At 38.4% G+C, this 21,546-nt stretch overlaps 1 protein-coding gene across 4 annotated transcripts in view; it reads right to left on the minus strand.

Annotated features, from left to right (window-relative positions):
- LOC115241042 (retina and anterior neural fold homeobox protein 2-like) overlaps nt 1–21,546 on the minus strand; it is an 82,498-nt gene that overhangs the window by 24,532 nt on the left and 36,420 nt on the right. For 2 of the 4 annotated variants that reach the window (XM_029816556.1, XM_029816557.1), the window contains one exon: nt 2,159–2,391. In XM_029816556.1, the coding sequence (XP_029672416.1) occupies nt 2,159–2,391 (233 nt within the window). Of the gene's footprint in view, nt 1–2,158; nt 2,392–19,829; nt 20,902–21,546 lie in introns of those variants that run through there. The other 2 variants (XM_029816554.1, XM_029816555.1) reach the window with 2 other exon arrangements.

Genomic DNA, 21,546 nt, shown 5'->3' on the forward strand with positions numbered 1-21,546 from the left:
GAAGAGCGCGCGTCGGTAGCTCTCGGCGGGTTTTAAACGCAATTTAAATTTTTAATTGCAAACTCGCCGCCGGAGAACGAACGCCTCCGAGCTGTCGCGACGCCTCGTCCGTTTCGTTTTGGTTCTCGTGTTCGCTAAGGATTCCCGTTTTCGAAATTCTTTTCACACCGATTGGTTAAATGCATCCAAATTTGTACTCCATTGTCATAGAAAAGAAAAAAAAGTATACGTATAATATTTCCCAAAATTTCTTTGTATAATAATTTTTCGAAAAATAACTTATGAAGAGCTTGATCTATTAGTTTCTTTCTTTTGCGTTTTATATATAATTATATTAGTAGTATATTTTTTTGAGCAAAATAAAATTTTATCCGTATAATAAGCTGTCGCAATATAATTAGCCATTATATTTTTCTTCTATAATTAGTTTCTCTATAATTAGTTTATTCTTCTAAATGTCTATTCATTATATATTTCAAGTAGAGAGAGAAATAAATTATAGAGCTTTAGTACAGGCGATGTTTATCGTGCGATATTATATAAATTGTTTGCTAATAGTGATAAGAAAAATCCTGGTTATTTAATAGATAGACGATTCATGCAGACAGATTTCGTCTATTTTTGAATCGCTGCTCTTTTAAAACCCATCCATATTCCACTTAAGAAGCAAAGGTAATTCCTACGTTTCTCGCATTGCGTGTTTAATGGCAACCCTCTAACGAGCCGAATGTGCTCACGACACTACGAATTAGTATGGTCGCCTCGATAAAGCCCTAATTGCAATCGACGCGTAATCTTGACCGTCGCCAGCAGGCGAGAGCCATTCGCGGGAACAAGAACTTGAGGCGAGCGCCCAGTAAAAATCAATTCCGCGTTCGAGAAGGTAGAAAGAAAAAGCAGGTACTCGTAAGTCCGTCGGCCAGGTTATTATCCCATGTTGCCGAGAACTCCGCCCAATAGCGTAACAAGGTGGCGGTGGTGATAGAGCCTGGGGATCGAGAGATCCTTTTACGGATCCCTTTTTCTTAGCTTTTCTCTCTACGCGCTGTCTCTCTCTCTCTCTCTCTTTTATCTCTTTTTATTAGAAAAAATCACATTCATTCAGGAAGATGAAATTACCGTTATCAGCTCTCTCCCTTACGATTTATAAGTACTAATCTATAAATTGTTGTTTGGGACATCTATTTTATATCATTTTTTTTATATTATATAATTTTATTTGAAAAAGTCACATTTTATTCTCAAGCTTAAATCGTACTTAAAGGTAAATTGAAAGATTATTAGGATCTTATCAAGTTCAAAGTTATGATTCTGTTAAACCATTGAAATCGCGGTAGTTGCGCCATTGGTCCCGCTCGGCAGCGTGCCCCCGGGAGTCTAATCGATGCGTCGTCGCACGCGACTGCGTGCTTTTATCGTTGTCACGCACATAATTAATTTAATTTAGTCTAATACGTCGGCCCAAGCGCGCCAGGCAGCGATTGCTGTTCCGATTGTTTGCACGGAAACGCCAGCGTTAACCCAGCCGGCCGGTTATTCGCCGAACACGACATTCGTATCCGTCAAATTTCGGCCAAGGAAGGATAAATCAGCTGTTCGTGCTGCAGGTCGCGTAAAATTATTTTTCTTGCAACCAAGTTGCATTATTTACCTATTTAATCCAAATAATATCTTAATATTCGTCTCGTTTCGATGCCAAAATCTACGTTATTAGTTTTTAAGGCTTACTTTTATTGTGTAATTATCAAAATGATCATTAATTATAAATTTTATATATTCCAACATTAACTATGGAAAAAACGGTATAAATATATCAGATGCTTACGTCTTGGGATTAAGACCCTTAATATATAAAATAAATAAATTTATAAATCTATTAAACATTTACAGAGATTTCATAAAGTTTTTCATCTTTCCATTTCTTTCTTTATTTCATAAGAAAAAAAGACAAGAGATATTTTTTATCTACGGCCTACTTTACAAAGAATAATTAATCTTAAAGCAATTAAATCTTTCTGCCATAAAAGACGGTCTATATCTCCAGAATCAGATGTCACTACGTTTTGACGTTTAAATTTTAAAACATTTATGCGAGAGGGGAAATATTTCTCCTCCGCGTCGATTTGTCGATTCGTTCGCTTGACAATTTTTGACTCACCTGAACACGTACTTCCGGGAGATTGACCTTCATGGCAAGCTCCTCTCTGGAGTAGACGTCCGGGTAGTGGGACTTCTCGAACGCTCTCTCGAGTTCGTGCAGCTGGTAGGTCGTGAAGGTCGTCCGGTTGCGACGATGCTTCTTCTTGCCCCCGTTGCCGTTTATGTCCTCCCCGCAGCCTGCGCCGAGTTCCTCGTCGCTGCCGCCGCCGGTGGAGTTGCAGCTGTTCTCACCTGGAAGCCGCAACAGAGAGAGAGAGAGGGAGAGTGAGTGAGCGAGTTGGTCAGGTCTCCTCGGAAACGGTCGTTACTGGTAATAGGAGCGGTAATGGTGATCGATTTATCCGGAGTCGCAGGCGCTATTACCCCCATTATACGCGCATAATAGTAGCTATTAGAAGTGCCGCAACACGCGTGGCTATGCAGAATTGCATGCGTACGTGCGTAAAGTCTACGTGTGTGCGTATGTGTGCGTGTGTGCCCGCGCGCGCACGTGAATTTGGTCGCGCATTAAAACGTCATTCGCTCCTGGACGTTTTTTGCAATTTGTGACCGAGCGGGCGCGAAGTGTGACGGGCTATGCTTCGTTGAATATAAAAGAGACAATGAGAATTAATTAGAGTATTTAATGCATGCGTTACTTGATGAGAAGAGAAAGAGACGCTGGTTATGGCTCGATAGGTGGATTATCTTTCTCGTCGAACGAAAGCGTACATAAAGTATCGGTTGTCATATTTTCTAACGAGGATACGGTAATCTTAAAATGAGCTTATGTGTAAAAGATAAAATACGGATTAGCGGTAACAGTGTTTTATGTGCAGTATACGTCGTTACGCGCGCGAAATTTAATTAATTTTCTTCCAATTTTGTTGGACAACAAAGAGAATGAACTGAATTGCTATTTTTTTCTTTGTCAATAATTTAAGAAAATAAGTAAGAATTATTCTTTCTTCTTCTTCTCTCTTCATTTATGATATTAATGTTGATGAAAATTGGATATCGTTTATCGAGAATGAAACTGTGTAACGGGAAATAATCATTTATAAACGTTATAAAAACGGGGAGAAACATTTGTGTAAAATACAATAAAATTTTATAATCCTAGCAGATGTATCTTTAAGGACTGTTTTAAAATCAATTTCTTTTATTTCTTCATTACTTTTAGAAAGAGATGAAAATTATGAAATATAAGCTTCTGTCTTAATTTGCAATAAGAAATAATGCAATATGTGCAAAATGATAAAAAAGAAAATAAAGATATATTTATAAAAATATATTTATTTATAATATATATTATTTGGCTGTTATAATTTTTTGAAAGCTTTTATTAAAACTTCTGGTTTAATAAAATTAATAAAAAATGAACGTAAGCAAGCAGCGTATAATTTGTGCTAATAAATTGTTTCTATAACTGTCACGTGGAAAACGGTTTTATTTCTAAACGTCTTGAAAGAATCATTTAATCGTTCACGAAATAAACGAGAACATCGTTGTAAATGCGCGTCAGCACGCACGTTTTTCTATATCGGGCGACACGCGTCCGACCGACGCGACGTACGCGTGCATCTGGAATTAGGTCCTCTATCGCCGCTTATCCGGCTCTTTATTAAGGCGACGGCCACATTGCCGCGTCGTTATCGTCATTAACGAAAGGCGCAACGCAACGGGAACGGAGCGAAGATTTACCTACGCTGCCAAATGATCACGCGATCGCATTTCCACTGTAAATAACATGTCCGCGACGTCATTCCGCTGTATTTGTTGGGGCCACGTGGTACGTACATTCGTGCTCGGTATTTCGGTCGAGGTCTAATCGATTTAAAGCGCGGGATTAATTGTCCGACCGACTGCGATAGTCGTCGTCGTGTCGGACGCGCGAATCGTTTAATCGTTTCACTTTTCAAAGCGCAGGTGCATCGCGATGAGAAGCTTTACATTGGTTTTAGAAAATATAAATCTCCTTTAGCGATATCGTCCATATCTTCACTCGTGATGTATTTTTACCACAAATTATAGAGTGCAATATTATTTCATGCATATGCAGAAATTTGAGAGAAACTGGGAATGTTTTGCCCCAAATCCTCAAATTATTTCTGAAAAGTGAAAAAATGTCATATCACAACACAGTTTGCGTATCTTGATTGACATTTCATTTGTGGTAATTTAAAACGTTAATTATGACATCTATATCTATTCTTATCTCGCAAAAAAAATTTTATTTTACATCGTTTCATCGAGAGCAACTTTGTTTAATATTGAATTTTGTATAAATATCTTCTAAAAATTTTTCTTCTAAAAATAAATATTACTTGTGCATATTATTCGATTTAAAAAGACTCGCTTGTTTCGAAAATTAAAGTCTAGCATTGTATATTGGTGCCTATCCGTACACTTTTTTCTCACCTACTTTCGTATAAATTACAATTTTCTCGTAAATTACGCGATCGTCGTCAGACCGTGCAATTTCGCTGATTAAATCATTAAGTGAGTAATCACTGGGTAATTTTCGAACACTTTGCGTCGTTGTGAAGGAACTTAAAGCGTCAACACGCGGCAAGCTAATACGCTATCTTTTTCCTTGCAAATTACACCTCTCTGGACATCGATTACTTGTGGCCAAATGCCCAATCAAAACTCACATTATTTTCATTTTCGAGGTAATATCGTCTAAAAAGCTAAACTTTCACGCGGTTTCTTTTAGCGAGTATCAGAGATTGTGTTAAATAACTATTAATATTCTATCAAAAATATATAATTTTTATTTAGCAAATTTAAATGAAATTCTATTTAATTATCAAGAATTTGCATAATATATAAAAAATGTGAAATTTACAAGAAACCTTATGAAAGTCATAAAAACTCTTGTGGCGAGCAATTTAAATGAATAAAAAAAAAAAAACAGGTACAAATAAATTTCAATCTTACGTTTCTCTTTAGCTCTTTCTTGATTCTGTCGATATTAATACGACTATACAAGGCGACACAATGCAGAACGCGTCGCTCACTGGGCGAACTATTACGCGATCATTTTCCCTGCAAATTACATCCATCCCGGGTGTTGCGGTTACTCGTCGACGAACGCCCGATCAAACCTCGCATTATTCCCGTCCCCGAGTGTAATATCGTCCAAGAAACCGAACAGCGCCACCGACGAAGAGATTGATCCTGCGGGACCGCGGGAGCAAATAGGTATTTTCCATCGAACACACCCTGCCATCCCTCCCTCTCTCCCATCGCTCACTCCTTCCTTCCTCCGCACTTACTCCTGTCGTAAATTCTACCCTCGCCTCTCTCTCTCTCTCTCTCTCTCTCTCTCTCTCTCATCTGTTCTGTCGATCGTAAAGTTTCTCTTTTGGGCAGCACCTCTCTAGAGGAACTCTGCTTAATATATATATATATATATATGTTATGTATCTATGTAGCCTTTATATAAGTAGGGTATTTTCTTTGATATACATGCATGTCATATATATATATATATATATGCACGAGTATATATACATATATACATCTAAATGCTCTCATTAACTGCATAATTAACCTTCTCTCGTGTCGCAGCGCAGCGTATTAGATCGAATTGTGAGGGGGAAGGAAAAGGGGAGGTAATCGGGTGGCTCAATGGCGGGCGTTCGGCGCGCACTCGCGCGAGCGTGCGCAGCCGCTGGCGCGTCACGCATCCGCGATCCACGCACACGCGCACGTACCCACGCAACATCCACGTATATACATCCCGGCGTATATAGCTTCCTCGCGAGAAGCTTCGCCCGGCGCTAACCAACAGCCTAATAACATCGCCTTGGCCGGGTGATTGACGCGCGCGCCTGTACCGGCTAATTATCAACAACAATCAATAATGTCTCCCCCTCTTCTCTCCCTCTCTTCCCCGAGAATGCCGCCGACGCTACCGTCCCGCCGCGCGCTCCCGTTTCCACCACTTCTTCGGCCTCAATTCACCTCCACCAACCGACCTTTCCCATTCTCTCTCTCGCCGATCCTCCTTCACGCTATCTCCTTTGGCATGCATCCGCGTCGGCAACAGAGTCTGTTCTGAATCGCCTGACCTCTCAGGGACGAATCTATATATCGAGCTAATCAATCAGAAAATTGTGTGAACCTGAACGTATGCGTATTGTGTTGATCAATTTTCTAAGAAATTCCGCAGAAATTTGATGAGAGATTATTAGCCTAAATAAATAATTTTGGGATGTGTTTATATATGGAAAATTTGGATACTTAATAATTTAAAAACTTTAAAATTAGAATCTCCGAAAACGTTGATATTGTAGAGCGTTTTTATTATGATGTGATTCAATAACAATTTATTTCAGCATTATGTCCAAATGTCTTCTATTAATAAAAATGTTTAAAATTTTCAGAAAATGATAAGAAGAAAATAATTTATTACGTTTATGAGTACCAAGCAAATTTATTTTTAAATGTTTGTTATATGAATATATTTATAACAATAAATCCTCCCATTCTCCAGAAACAATGCATGATTCGATATAGGAAATTTAACAATGTCGCTATTTTGAATCTCTCGGTAAATTTTAATTGGCCAATCGGGATTGCAAGACAGAAATTGCAAATGTTTGCAGATGCATCATGGTGAAAGGTTATCAGCTAATTTAATTTAGCTTTCCGGAAGGCGTACAACTATGCGTGCATGTCAAAAGTTTATTCGTATACCTGCTCTGCATGAAATTTCATCCGACATCTGAGTATAGAAGTTGGAAATTTACACCTGGAAGTTGCTTGTCGTTATTTTCGTGTAAAAACGTATCTAGGAAACTTGAAAGGAGCTACAAGAAATTATTTTCAATTAATTTTAATATGTATTATTAAAAATATGTATATAATAAATACATGTAGAGCGGTAATTATTCATTCTTCGCCAAGTTTTTAAATAACTACGAATAAATGATTGACATATCACGCGAGGTGCGTTCACGCGAGCTATTTTATGTTTCAGTTGTTTATTTGTATGAATTAAAAAATTGAAAGAGGCAGAAAATGAGACCGAAACACTTGTATTGTTTGCGCGCGCGACGATCGCTCGAATTGTACGGATATTTGCAGAAGCGGATTTCTGTGATGCGGGTAGGCGTATACACGTCTGATTCGAATAACTGGATGCCTCGTGTATATGCGCGCGGATACGTCTGTGCAATAATTGGTTTCGGTCGGGACAGAGTAACCATCGTGATTAAATCCTACGGGGCAGATGCAACGTGGCGGTGCGGTGGGTTGCTCTTACTACTTGCCGCCCCATTATATCGAGGGGTACATATATTGTTGCGAACGACCTGTATTTTCGTTTAAACGCGATACTATTGTTCGAAAAATTATTACATTATACATTCGAATATCGGAGATTAGAATTGAGACTGGGGCCGGTTAAATGTCGGACTAAAGAGTCGCATATATCACTTTTCGCGCGTTACAAAAATTTACGTGAAATTTATAGTTTTAGAAATTTCTAAGTCCTTAAAAAAAGAAAGAAAAATAACGGAAAATTTATATCTATTCCTGTGTAATATCACATTTTATACTATTAATAACAAATATATTTATATCGTATTAATAAAAAATAAATTTATATGTCTTGTGTAAAAGAGATTCATCAGACAAACTCGCCAAAATTCGCGACGTTATCTAATGTAACTTTTACATTACTTTTATTCTACTTATAATGTGATCAAAGTATAGAATAATTGAAACATTTTACGTTTCCCCCGTGTTCTCATCGGCACGAATAAAGATATCTTGAGCAACAATTTTGTGACACGATCTCCGAGAGAGATGAGCAGTCGCCGGTATTTCGCGTTTACAAGCGACGGAGAAGATGGTATCGCGCAGATGCAAAGTCCTAGTCGGTTCTAGCTACTTAAGAGATTGACACGACCAGATAGTGTAATGGACGATGCACACAAGGCCAGGAAAAGGAGAGAGAGAGAGAAAGAGAAAGATTCGTGGTCCTCGAGTCGGCCACCGACTCTAATGGGCCAACACTGATCGCTGATAAATTTCAAAACGCCATGGGGGCTCTTTGATTCTTCTAGGCGGCTTAATCGAGTTAAGGCGTCGATTGAAGAACGCGTTAGCGGCGAGTTAATGCGTCGCGCGTCATTCCCGGGAGAATGATAGCACACGCAGATTTGTGTCTGCAAGTGAGATGTAAAACCGAGATGAATTATCGAAGCTAAAAAGAATAAATAATGCTTTTACGTTCTCTTATTGCTTGCATTATTCAAAGTGATCGTACGTTAAAAGCCATCTTTAGGGCTTGTAAGAATTATGTATCATAAATATTTCGTGATATAATTAAACCTTTTTAAATAATTTGTACTAATATAGATAATTAATATTATCATTGCATATCACGGCATATTCTTTTTTAGATTTTACATCTCGTATGAAATGTTTTTCGATAAAAGTATTAGAATATAAATTATTATCCATCAAATGAGTAAAACCATATGCACATGTGCATATTTCGCATGGCGTATTCTAATAAAGTATTCTAATTTTGACAGACAATATTTCGTTTACAATGCAACAGAATATTGATATCTGGACAAATAATATCATAGATATCTGTGTAGTAAAATTTTTCGCCGTTTAGCGACGTGACTGTGCGAAATAGAACTTGAAAAAAATCATCATATCAAATATGTCAAAAGTTATGCATTGTTACGTGCTTATTAAAAGCGGCTAGACTGGTGGTTCAGTTCGTTTCCATGTGTTTGTAATGTAAACCGCATATATCCCAAAGCGCGCGTTTAATATATTTGCGAGCAAATGTCGCGAATGATGAATTAGAGGTAAACGAATTGATTCCAACAAATATACGAGCTTTCGTATCAGTCGCGAACGATGATATCCCCGAATGCCGACCAAATTAATTAACGTCCCGTTGGCATTTGTTAAAGGAGAATCGTACTTTAGAGTATAAAACGAGAAGCCGGTCAACCGCCAATCAAGTGTCAAGATGGTTACATAAAACCAATGAATCTTCGCGATTTTTTTTAGACATTCGTAATTCAATATTATTTCACAATGACAATTTTTCGAGCGCTTATCGGTTCATCAGCTTATCAATTAATTAACTGATATCTCGGGACAACAAATTTTGCAGAAGCTTGAAATTCCTTCGTAATGTCGTTATATCGCTAAAACGCGAAAAGTTTCTCATCATCGCTCATCCTCAATTTCGTAATCACGGAAGGTTAACAGTCGTTTATAAGGCAGAGTGAATGATGTGAAAATTGATAGGCGATGCGAAAATTGCGCGAGATCAACGATATCAGGGATAAAGGAGGATAGACGCGCGATGATTTTGTAAACTCGGCGATACGCCGCGTGGAATATAGATATTAGAGTTCGCCGCGTATTTAATTGAATTTCCTGTTCAATATTGATACGCCCAGCGCGGTATTCATAATCAAAGACTAGATGCCCAAAATGATTAGTATTTCGATCCGTGCTATTTTAGTTAGCTCGCCTGAGGAAAAGTGATGTAATCAGAATCGTTTAATCCGCGACGCTAATGCATATCCAACGAATACGTTTAACTGTGATAGTGATATCATAATTCTATTTCAGCATAAATTACAATAATTTTATTAATTTTGTTTTATTATTATTATTTGTCTTTTCTAAGATTTTTAAAATTTTCAAATTTAAACATACAAAAAGCAACTTTTATATTACAAGATATTTTATTACAAAGAAACTATATTTTTTTATTTGTTGAATTTGGTCAATATTCTATGCAATTACATTTCGATTACAAACTTATCGAGAATTTTTTTTGTGAAATATAAATGTTTCTCAAGCGCATGATATAGAGAATTTCTTACGAGAGAAACGGAAGATTTCTTCATGGATACTGCTCGATATTCGGTGCAGGATATACCACGCCGTCGTTTGTACTTAAGCACGGCTGTCGATTCGGAATCTAATTTCCTTGATCGGGCGTAGGAGGGAGACGGAGGCGAGACAGGGAAAGATGGAGAACAGGAGGGGAAATAAGAGAAAGAGGAAAGGTATGTGCCGTCACATAGAGGGCTTAGCTCGCCGACCAAAGAGGATTACAGAATTTGTCTTCTCGTGGACCATCACCGGTGTCGTTCCTTCTTTTCCCTTGTCTTCCTCCTCTTACTCTGTCTCTTTTTCTCGCTTTCTCTTTCCACCCGCTCTCTCCCATCCCGACTCTTTCAGTTTTTATCTCCGGAACGAAACGCAATGGCCACTTTGCGCGGCACAAAGTTTCGACGGAAATTTCTTCGTAAAAGCCACTGTCACCTGTCGCGCTCTTTAATCCGACGCACGTATCGATCCTCGAGAGGTGTCTCCGCCCGCGAGACGGTGCTCTTTTGCCCGCTCGAGACACGGCGGACGAGTGTTTTTATTATCGCGTTAGAGAAACGGTAGTACTTAACGCCGGCCAATACTTTCCAGCAAATTTAATTTATTTAAAGCACACAGGGAGAACTCGGATCATCGGGAGCTGTTAGTACAGTTAATTGACGGGGGATTAATAAAGCGAGAGAGAAAGAGAGATGGAGAGATGGAGAGAGAGCGTAAATTAGCGAACTGGTTTCTGATCGATATCTCCGGGCAAGGTTTTTCTTTATCGGCGCAAGCGAATGTAAACGGGTTATCTTTCCTCCTCGAAGAGTCGTTACATTAAAACTCTCCCTCCTAAGTCTGTAATAAATTAAATTTTAAGATGACCGATGCCGATCTAGCAACGATAATCGCGTTAATAAAACACAGCGTATGAGTAAATTACTTTATAAATTGGCGTAAGGTACTTAATTGAGGCAGTTTCTTTTCTCCTCGTTGTTACAACACGCTCACACAGACATCGTAAGCTGTTTACGAGGAAGCGAAAGAACGGGAGAACGCTCGCGCTTAATCTTTGCCCGGCAAGATGGATATCGGATTCGTCGATTATTCGCGTACCGGTATCGAATTATATCGTCAGAACGACGACGAGCGCACGAATGCGCGTGTCTCAACAAAGCTCGAAGTAAGGTTCTTAAGCTGTCATCGGGTTCTTGTCGCGAGGATAGAATTTCCGTCTAAACGAGTCAACGTACGGCATTCATCGGTCAGTCGAGAAGATGTTAAGAAATATGTAACACTTTAAAAAATCAATTTAACATTTTCGAAATAATATGTGACGGAATAAAATATGTACAATTGATGTATCCAACTTTCGAAATTTGGTGGAAAAACACTATTCTTAAAATAAATAATAAGAGTAAATTAAAGTATCGCGTTCACATTCCTCTTTCTCTATTCCAAAATGAAGAATAAAGACCCCCTTTATATCGTGCTTAAATATTATTTAATCCAAAAATTTATTTCCTTGAATCCTTGCATAAATCTGTCACTGCTTCCAATTAATTCTCAGCATCGGACAATCTTGTCACGTCTACGTTCGTCTATTCGAGCGGCTACAACCATCGTTGATGACTATCTACTTGACGGACGTTGGTTTTTCGATATTTCACGGCACGTGTCGCCCCGGTAATTCCCGGCGGAGTTGACACTTGGCAATTACACTAAAATTTGCGCAGCCGACGTTTCCGGCCTAATATACGCACGTTAAGACATGGGAGTAGAGAAACGATTTATTTTGTTTACGTTTCTTTCGCGCGATTTATGGATACATTCTTGATGGTGCCTTCGTTACAATAGTAATCAACGCGGGCAGCCCCTCGTTATCGTTACTAGTTAATAATTTAATTGTTCGGTGGCGTGCGCGGGCTTTATTGGGATATCTCTGCCGACATCGCGCCATGTCGCGCGTGTGTGCGTACGTACATATGCGTGCCTGCTTTATGAGCCAGTCAGAAAGACCTGTACGCGTGTGATATTCGCACGTGTGCATGCACGCATGCACGCACGCACGCAGATCGGCAAAGTGACTGACGGCTCGCACACATACGCGCGCGTACGTCCTGAATTATCCAGGCGTCAATATTAATCGTGGTAATGACGTACCGATTGCTAATCGCTGCACAAATTACGCCAATACTGCACCGCGAGCGTCTCTCTACTTCCTCCATGCCTGCCTATGTATATATATCCATCTGTATTCCTCGTTCTCTCTCTCTCTCTCTCTCTCTCTCTCTCTCTCATGCTTGCTCGTGTTCATATCTCTCGCTTTCCTCCCTCTCCATCTTGTACGATGTGATACACATATTCCCTATATATCTACATCTATATATGCAGATTTCCGTCTCGGCGTAGTCGACTATCGATCACGAGGCACTTCGACATCCGAGCGCAGTAAAATAGATTCCACGATGCCCGGTGTACGATTGATCGGCGACACCTATGCGCCAATTACTACTCTCGCAAGCTTTGATCCAACGGTAATCTGGTTAAATCAGTGCGGAATGGCGCAAGTCGCGCGTTCTCGTCTCGTTCGCTGGCACGATAAAAGAAAAAGAATTTGGCGTATCCGCAGAAAACACGCTTCTTTGCGTAGCGCTGAAATCTCGATTAGATCGATCGATCTCGCAACAATTATTGTTGTAAAAATTGTTGACGAAAAGTAATATTTACGAAAGCATTGATTCTCGAATACGTAAATAAAACAATATTGTATGCAATCTATTTAATGGCATATTCTTTATTGTAAAAATCATTCTTCTAAAAAAGAATGTCGGGATATATATAACAATGTTCGTTATTGGTTAATCAGTTTTATTCGCTTTTTTCTGAACAACGATTATCTATGATTATTTATTATATCGAGGAAATTTGTATCTATTTATTGCCACAAATTTGATATCTCCGATGATGAATTTTCAAAAAATAAAATGGTTCAAAAATTTCCATTTAATGTCGTCGCAACTTGAGGATGTGCAATAGAAATATCAGTGATTGTTTTTTAAATATATTTGTTTCTACGATCTATTTGCGATTGAATCGTAAGTGCGAAATGTTTGCAGCCGAAAAACGACGGAGGTCCCAGCAATAAACGGGGGGTATAAAATTACATGTAATCGTCGATGCCCCTCCAACATGGTTGCGCACCCGCGTGTTGTCACGCGATCGAAATTGCTCCCCCTAACAAAGCGCTTTTACGTGCGGCGCTCTGGCCCGACGCGACGCGACTCGCGACGCCCTTATGTTACGTCTCCGTAAAAAGTCGTGGTATAGATTTTCGTGATATAGACATTACCAATAGTGCATTAAGATATTTATTGTTAGAGGTTTTTCTCGTTTAAAACGCTACAACAAATTTTAACTTGGAAAAGTCTCCAAGTGAAAGGCAGTTAATATTTATTTAGGATAAAAAATAAAATTAAAAGAAAGAGATTGCGTGTGATACTGTTCGCTTTTTGAGACCTTTCGAATGTCGAAGTAAGAGAAAATGAGAAAATCAAAATGGATACGTTAAACGAATATACATCGAATGAATGTGTAACATTGTAAATTAATATAGATATTGATTTATATTGCGGATATGCTTACTGCAAAATGTAGATGTTGCATTTTAAGTTGATAAATGTAGGTAGATCATATATCAGAGCCCGCTATCAGATTAGCGTCAATTTAGCGGTGTAAAAGCTAGGTCGTAAATATTTCCCACAATCTCGAATCAGATGGAGCGGTATAATACACATACATACGCGCGATAAATAATGAAATTGTGATAATGCGAGTCATGTCGCGGACGGAAATACGATTTTTTTTTTCCAAGAGAGAATAGGTAAAATAACGAAATATTTATTCGTGAGATAATCGTTTTGATAAAGTATTTCGGGTATGCATTTGCGGGCATAATTTATCCGGTTTGACGAAATAATTGATACTAGCACTCGTTAACAGTTTTGCAATGATACTTTATTTTATGAAGAAGTCATTTAATTTTTTTTTTACTTTAAAATACAGTATATGTATACTTTATGCTAATTTTATTTTATTGAACGAAAGAGAGAGAGAGAGAGAATGATAGATACATAAAATTTTTTTAGATAAGTCAATTTTGTTGCACGGATATTGTTTATGCAAATAAATAACACACACATACACATACAAGTTCGAGATAGTCGCGAATAATTTGTCGCGGTAATTTATTGTAATTAGCATAGATATTATCAGTCGCGCGCACGATTAATTACGACTCGGGGAAGATGACTTGATATCGGGAATTGAATTAGACAGAATAATTGTGAAACTTGCGAGGCAGATGATGAAATTACGAAGCGGAAAGTTAATGACATTAGCACGGCGTTAAAAGGAATTAGACAGATATTGGTGGGAAACTCTCGTAATACAACGAAGAATTAATATGAAGTGTGTTAACATCACTGTTCATATCACGTCGCGGGATTGACTTTGCGCACTGAAAGCAATTTCACATTTGTTCGACTAATACATCGTTTAATTGGCTTATTCTACCATTATTCATCTTACACTTTTTATCCTTTCCATCGGTTGGAAAGCGCGAGTTGCAATATTTTCTTCCAATACTGTATGTGCTGCAATTTATATTAATGATTAGACAAATTATACGTAAAAGCAGAGAATTATTTGCGAACAGTGAGCTGTTCGAATAAGAAGAAAATAACTTCCATGGTAGGGTAATATTTGATTAACAGATGTATCAGTGTGACGTAAAAATTTTCTATTACATATTCACCTTTCTTTTAAAAATAATAGCTATGCAGAGAAATAGTCAATAAAAATTATTTAAAAAATTGTCATTCACACTTAAAATGTACCAAAATACAAAAAAGATTATTATCTCATAGTGAAACTTTATAGTTATCAAGAGATTAATTCCAATTTTTTAAAAATAAAATTTGCGTTGTCTCAATCATATAAAAATTATTATCACATTGTACAAATTTTTTCAAATATTGTATATATGTATATATATTCATGTGTGTAAGTTATATTATATTTGCTGTAAAGTAAATGTGAAAAAATTGATTATGAAATGTACCGGATTGAGAATAATATGGCGAATCATTCTCAACAAATAAGAATACATATCAATCAATCGTTCATCTAAGTATCTCCTTCATTTATACTTAATGCGATATGGCTTTATTTTATGAGTCCAGAAGCTAAAACAAGAATCTGACAAATACTAAAATCACAATGTAGCACGGTGACACGTGTACAAATAACGTGTATCGCGCTCGCGCACACGTCGCGACAACGATCGTTATTCCAGCGAGTTAATTTCGATCAATCGCGACCGCACGGTAGACAACCGATTCTCGCCGAGGATAACAGACCTGTTAGCCTCGTGTTAAGAGTGGTAGAGAAAGAAAAAGAGAAGGGAAAAGATGATGAGGGAGAGACAAGGAGAAAGGACGAGGCAGGCACGATCCATTAGTAGGCACGTCAATTCACCTCTTAAGAAGCGACTTAAAGCCGCTTCCACCTATCTCCTTCCCAATTTTTCTCTCTTTTTTTTATCCTTCTCTCTTCCTCTCTCTCTCTCTCTTTCTCCCTTACGTTCTTTTTCATACTTATTAGTGGCGGCCTTTCGTCTTTTACCTTCTTACTCTTCTCGCGCGCGCGCGCACGGTATCATAATTAATGATAATTCGATTAGCGGGACAAGATTGGGTCCTGGCTAAGCAGCCTCCGTCTTTCTCTTGGTACATTTCTCTCGCGGTTGGTCCTTCCATTCCCCTCCCTCTCTCAAAACTCATTCCATAGTTTTCACCGAAAACGATCAGCGTAAATCCTTGGGAATAAACGCCGACGATTAATCCTACGTCGAACATATTAGATTTGACAGGCCTATTCAAGTTTATTATAGTTCGAAATCAGATAAGAACGACTTTACACATTTACTTTTTCAAGTTGATGTGTGTGATTTCTTTTATCCTTTTCACCACCAACAAGATTATGCGTTGTTTTGATTTAAGAATATTTAATAAAAATTGTTATCCAAATAAAAATATATGTTGTATATATGAAACGATAAGTCTTTTATATACTAACGCTGCACGATGATATTTAGTATCTTTACATATATTTTGTAGAATTAAGAATTAATCAAAAATTGAATTAATCAATAACTACATTTACCGAAACACGAATGGTTGATAATTTATATATCGATCAATGTTAAATTATGTTACGTGCATATGTATTTGATTTAAAATTAATTTTACTATTAGTAAATATTACTTTTACCGAATTTCTAATGAAAATTGTAATTCTCTATACAGATTATTATAAAAACTATTATTAACACGAGAGAAAATACGACACACTATTAAAAATTACGATAAGCATCGCGATAATATCCGTCTGTCGACCACGTTTGCTCTTCGTCGCGGAAATAAAAAAAAAAAAATGTACGCGCTTTGACAATATTAATTTATATCGCTTATAGAAATGATATTCGACATATAACTGTTTGCCCATTTTTTTCCCGCTCGTATCTACCAATAATGGCAGCGCCGGCACAAAATTGTTTTGTCGATTCCGACCCTTCCGCCGAAAGTGTTGCGTCGATAACTCGCGCTCTCGCCCCGCGCGGATTTTCAGAATGACACGAACGACAGTTCGCGGGCAGCGTAGGCGAGCCGCATAGAGACGAGAGTGTCTCGAAACAGGAATTATCGGATCGTCGCGGAAATAAAAAAAAAAAAAATGTACGCGCTTTGACAATATTAATTTATATCGCTTATAGAAATGATATTCGACATATAACTGTTTGCCCATTTTTTTCCCGCTCGTATCTACCAATAATGGCAGCGCCGGCACAAAATTGTTTTGTCGATTCCGACCCTTCCGCCGAAAGTGTTGCGTCGATAACTCGCGCTCTCGCCCCGCGCGGATTTTCAGAATGACACGAACGACAGTTCGCGGGCAGCGTAGGCGAGCCGCATAGAGACGAGAGTGTCTCGAAACAGGAATTATCGGATATATGTACGTTTCGTATATGTGTGTATATAATCGGCCCGTCCGGATCGGTTTCGATCGCTAGCGCGCGTTCGTCTAGTTCGACGAACGAGATCCGTCGCGAGATACTAACGATTTTCTAATTACACGCTAACGTTTGCAAGACGGAGGCCCTCGGCATACCGAGCACCCCCGTGAACACGCGGAACCGCACGTGCGGCAGGTGTGCGATCCGGTTCCGCGCGGGAAACTGACGTCAACACCTATTCTTGGAATGATTAGACAATATATTAGACAATATATTATCCGAGACTTTTTACGCGGGCTTTACTTTAATGAAACGAAGCTAATGGAATATAAAATTAGAATTTCTAATTATATTTCAAAGTGCGTGTGACGTTGTTCGCATTCACGATGGTATTGAGTCTGTTTCACTTTGAGTATTTATTCATATCGTGTCATCTAGAATATTTATCAAAACATTTCGTCAAGAGATAATTGTCCCGTTCTAGTTTAGAGAGATAAATGTGTGCAATTAAGTTTCAATCTAATTGAATTATTTAATAAAAGATTTTGTTTCTCTCTTTCTCATCTTCAATATTTTAGTATTGGATGAAATTATAATGAAAATGATAATGAATTTAGAAACATTCTCTATTTTTATATTGCATTTAAATGTACTAATCACGATGATTAATATCATATGCGGCCAGCTGGCTTCGGAAACGTTTAGCTCATCAAACGTTTAATCATCATCGATATGAATCATGGATGTATAGCGAAGTACTAATTCGAATTATTTCGACGTAATAGAAATAAAATAGCGATTATACTTCGATGTTTGAATAAATTCCCATTTGTTGCGAGATATAGCATGAATTAAATAATAGAACGCAAAATGGCTTACGAAAGTAAAAAAGGTAGCATGCAATGTAATTGATCTCATCAATATGGTAGAAAATCACGCAACGAACACGATTATTATCTAAAATAATACGTATTTATTTATATCATTAGCGTTATTTCACCGGTCCATAACATTTTCTAATGAAGTGTACGTATATCTAAATGCCATACTATAATTTTATTTTTCAGTTTAAATAATTTATATTTTTTTATATTATGATGTATGCTAAAAATCCAAATACATGGAAATATTTTAAGCTACAAAAACAAAACAATTATTCTGTAATGAAAAACTTAGTTCCATGTATAAACTATTGTACGAGCGCGACGATGCATAGACAAATGAAACAATGTAATAATTTTACAATAATAAAATTAATAACATTTTTTAATGACGATATATTTACATCGATTTACGATAATAATTAATAATAGCAATTAATTTTATTATTAAATAATTATCGCATTGTATGAATTTATTTGAACGCATCAGTTATTCTTTCGACTTCCTGTTATTTTGTTGCGTTCACTACCCGATTGTTTTTCCTAAATCTTGTCCTCGGAACTGAGGTCGCACAACTGCAGCGATAATTAATCGAAATTCGATCAAATTGCATTACTGCCCGTAACGCAACTGTCAGACAGGATGGCAAAGCTAATTCGCGACGCTTGATCGTGCCTGTCCGGCAGGATGCAAGATTCAACGGACGAACAGTGAAATGGTTTAGTCTGCTAATCGAATTAACCCGTAAATGCGAAAAAAATGATCGGTCTCCGGTGGAAAACTACACGCGGCCGTCGGTCGAAATGCGGTTCATTCTCCCGTCAGGGCTATTAGTGCGCCATTGATTTTTCGTTTTGGGGCAATGATATCACGAGAGTTTGTATCTAAATGCGATCGGAGTTATCTTGTTGGTTTTTACAAGAGCGCACAAAATCGAGCGATTTAAAATCAAAATCTTGTATAATTTGAAAAAAAAGAAAGAAACTAAAAATTGATAACTAATAAATGATTGATAAACGACTTATAAAATTTGTGTAATAAATATCTAACATCGGAGCGCGATGAAGGAGTGATTAATGATGCGATAGCGACTAATGAACTGCAGATGGATAGACGTAAATGAAAGTAATTGGGGATGGAACGGATGATCGAAACTGTATCATTAACGAGTTTCGAAAGGTGGTATGAGTATTTTATAATTTGAAGATTGATGTGCTTTGCATATGTTACCTTAGAATGGGGAAGGAAACTCTGCGTAGGGCGTTATTTCTGCGTTGATCAATCCGACGGCACGAGGAAACGATGAGATCTTTTGCAAATTTGCGTTTGTTTGTTCAGAATTTTGACAGTTAAACGTAGAGACAAACTTAAGAAAGAAGCACGCTGCTTTAACGGACAACACGAAATTTAGTTGTTTGTCGTTTAGCAAACTCCGGACGATTGACTGAAAAGCACGACACCCGAGATAGACGCGAATAAAACTTGTGTTGTAAGTTCGAAGAAGGAAAACATTGAGTCCTTTTTTGTTATGATAGCTGAGTGATTTGAAAATATTACAAAATACATATATGTTTACACCATAGTGTTTTGTCTCAGATGTTGACAAGTTCTAAGGACTATTTCAAAATCAATATTAATGTTTTAATATGATAAATTTTTGACGTCATTTTAACATAATAATTTTAGTAGGATATATATTAGAAAAAGTGATTATTATTTTTATATATTAAACAGAAAATAAATAAATTTCAAAATTTTGTAGAGTTTCATTATAATGTACTAAAATCGTATCTAAGGGAGAGTATAAGAATAATGTTGCGTGTTAAACATTAGTAATATAGCAATAGTGAAATTGTGGTACCAGTATTTTCTTGCGCGTCGCGATTTGTGTCCTCCATCTCTTGATGAGTTCTTTTATGACTGGCCAATCCAAGAATTGCATCGATACTGTGTCTCGGGGTGCTGCTGGTCGGTTTTGGTAAGACAATGTCCTGACTATTCTGAGAAGCCGTGTCAACCAACTGCTGAGAATCCATCGTCGGGAACTCGTACACAGGACTCTTCGCAGAGATGGAACGCTTCGAGCTGGACCACCCTCTCGCCGGTTAAGGATCCCGCGAATGATTCTGTAGATGCACTACAGTTCGATAATCGCGCGACGAAACTTTTTAGCACACGTGTTCTTCACCGTAAAGTGCATCTCGAATAACATCACGCACCGTTTGAGAGAAGAGGGATTAATCAGTTTCAATAATGATTATAAAACTGAGAGAAAACGCAGATATCATTTAAAAAAGTGTGCATGTAGATTTAAAACCTTTGTTTTTATGAGATTGTCTTGGAATATTTAGACTGCATTAATCGCGATTGACGAGATCATGTCCGCGAAATTAAATTGGATCTTATAGATATATCCACTCCGATGTGTTCGTTTATTTAATACACGGAGATAAACTTCATAATGAATCCCCGTCGTCACTTATCACCTCTTCACAAATCATGGCACTTTTATTACATTTTCTGTCGACGAAACTGACTTGTCTTTTCTAACATCAGTCAACGATAAGAGATAGATGTTCGTTCACCGAAATTTTGCAAAACGTTCATCGCCAGTCCTAGTCCTAATTTCCAGGATTTGTTTCTTTGCTATCGTTTACCGACTCCGGATTATCGTCCAAAATCCGGAGCTCTTAACGGAGTCTCTTGAATGTCCTGCATCCACTGCGATCGCCTATTTAGACCAGGAAAAAGTGACAGGAAGGGAATGTATCCTTCGATCTCTTGACGGAATGACATTCGACCTCGTCCTTGTTTATTCACTTTCGCAGACGTCAAATGGAATCTTCCCCGTCGAAGCTCTTGAGCGTGCGTCGTGTCAACGAGGACTAGCCGGCCGTCGTCTATCGGGGTGGCCTTTGTTGCAGCTGTACACAACTACTCCCGGAGAGACTACTTGCCGACGAAAGAGGTGGTCCGGGCAGCAGCCTCGCGAGGCGTGGCCCGATTCGACGAATCGGCGGGGTTGTTCGTTGAATCCATGGCCAATCGCGACCAGGATACAGGAACATGGCGAGATCAGCGGTGCTCAATCGAGGGGTTTTGATAGTAACCCTCTCTCTTAGATGGGGTAGCCGCAGGGTTGAGGAGGGCGGACGGACTCCCATGACGCGTCTCGACCCCACCAGGGTGTGTACGTGCGAGCGTCACGAGGGTAGCGTGCACGCGCGCGTGTATGTGTGCCCTTGCGACTGTACACGTACATGTAGGGGATGAACGTACACGAGCGAGCAAGCTCGCGCGCACACGCGCACCACGAAGGGGTGGTTCACCTAAACAGAGGCGGATGGTACACACACGCGGCCGGAGTGGGTTGATTCTTGCGGCGGATTCTGGCATCCCCTGTAATTGCCAGAAATGAGGTAAAGCTTACCGCTTATACGCCGAGCCTCCTACGCTTCTGGATGCCCCGCAGATTCGCGAGAGGACCTTACGCCCTGCTTTTGTTCGCGATGCACCCTATGCACTCTTGACTCACAAGAGGAAAGTTTATGATGGCGTGATTCGTTTTCATTAAGGGA

The sequence above is a fragment of the Formica exsecta genome, unplaced genomic scaffold (genome assembly GCF_003651465.1).
Source record: "Formica exsecta isolate Colony F162 unplaced genomic scaffold, ASM365146v1 scaffold465, whole genome shotgun sequence".
Classification (NCBI taxonomy): Eukaryota; Metazoa; Arthropoda; class Insecta; order Hymenoptera; family Formicidae; genus Formica; species Formica exsecta.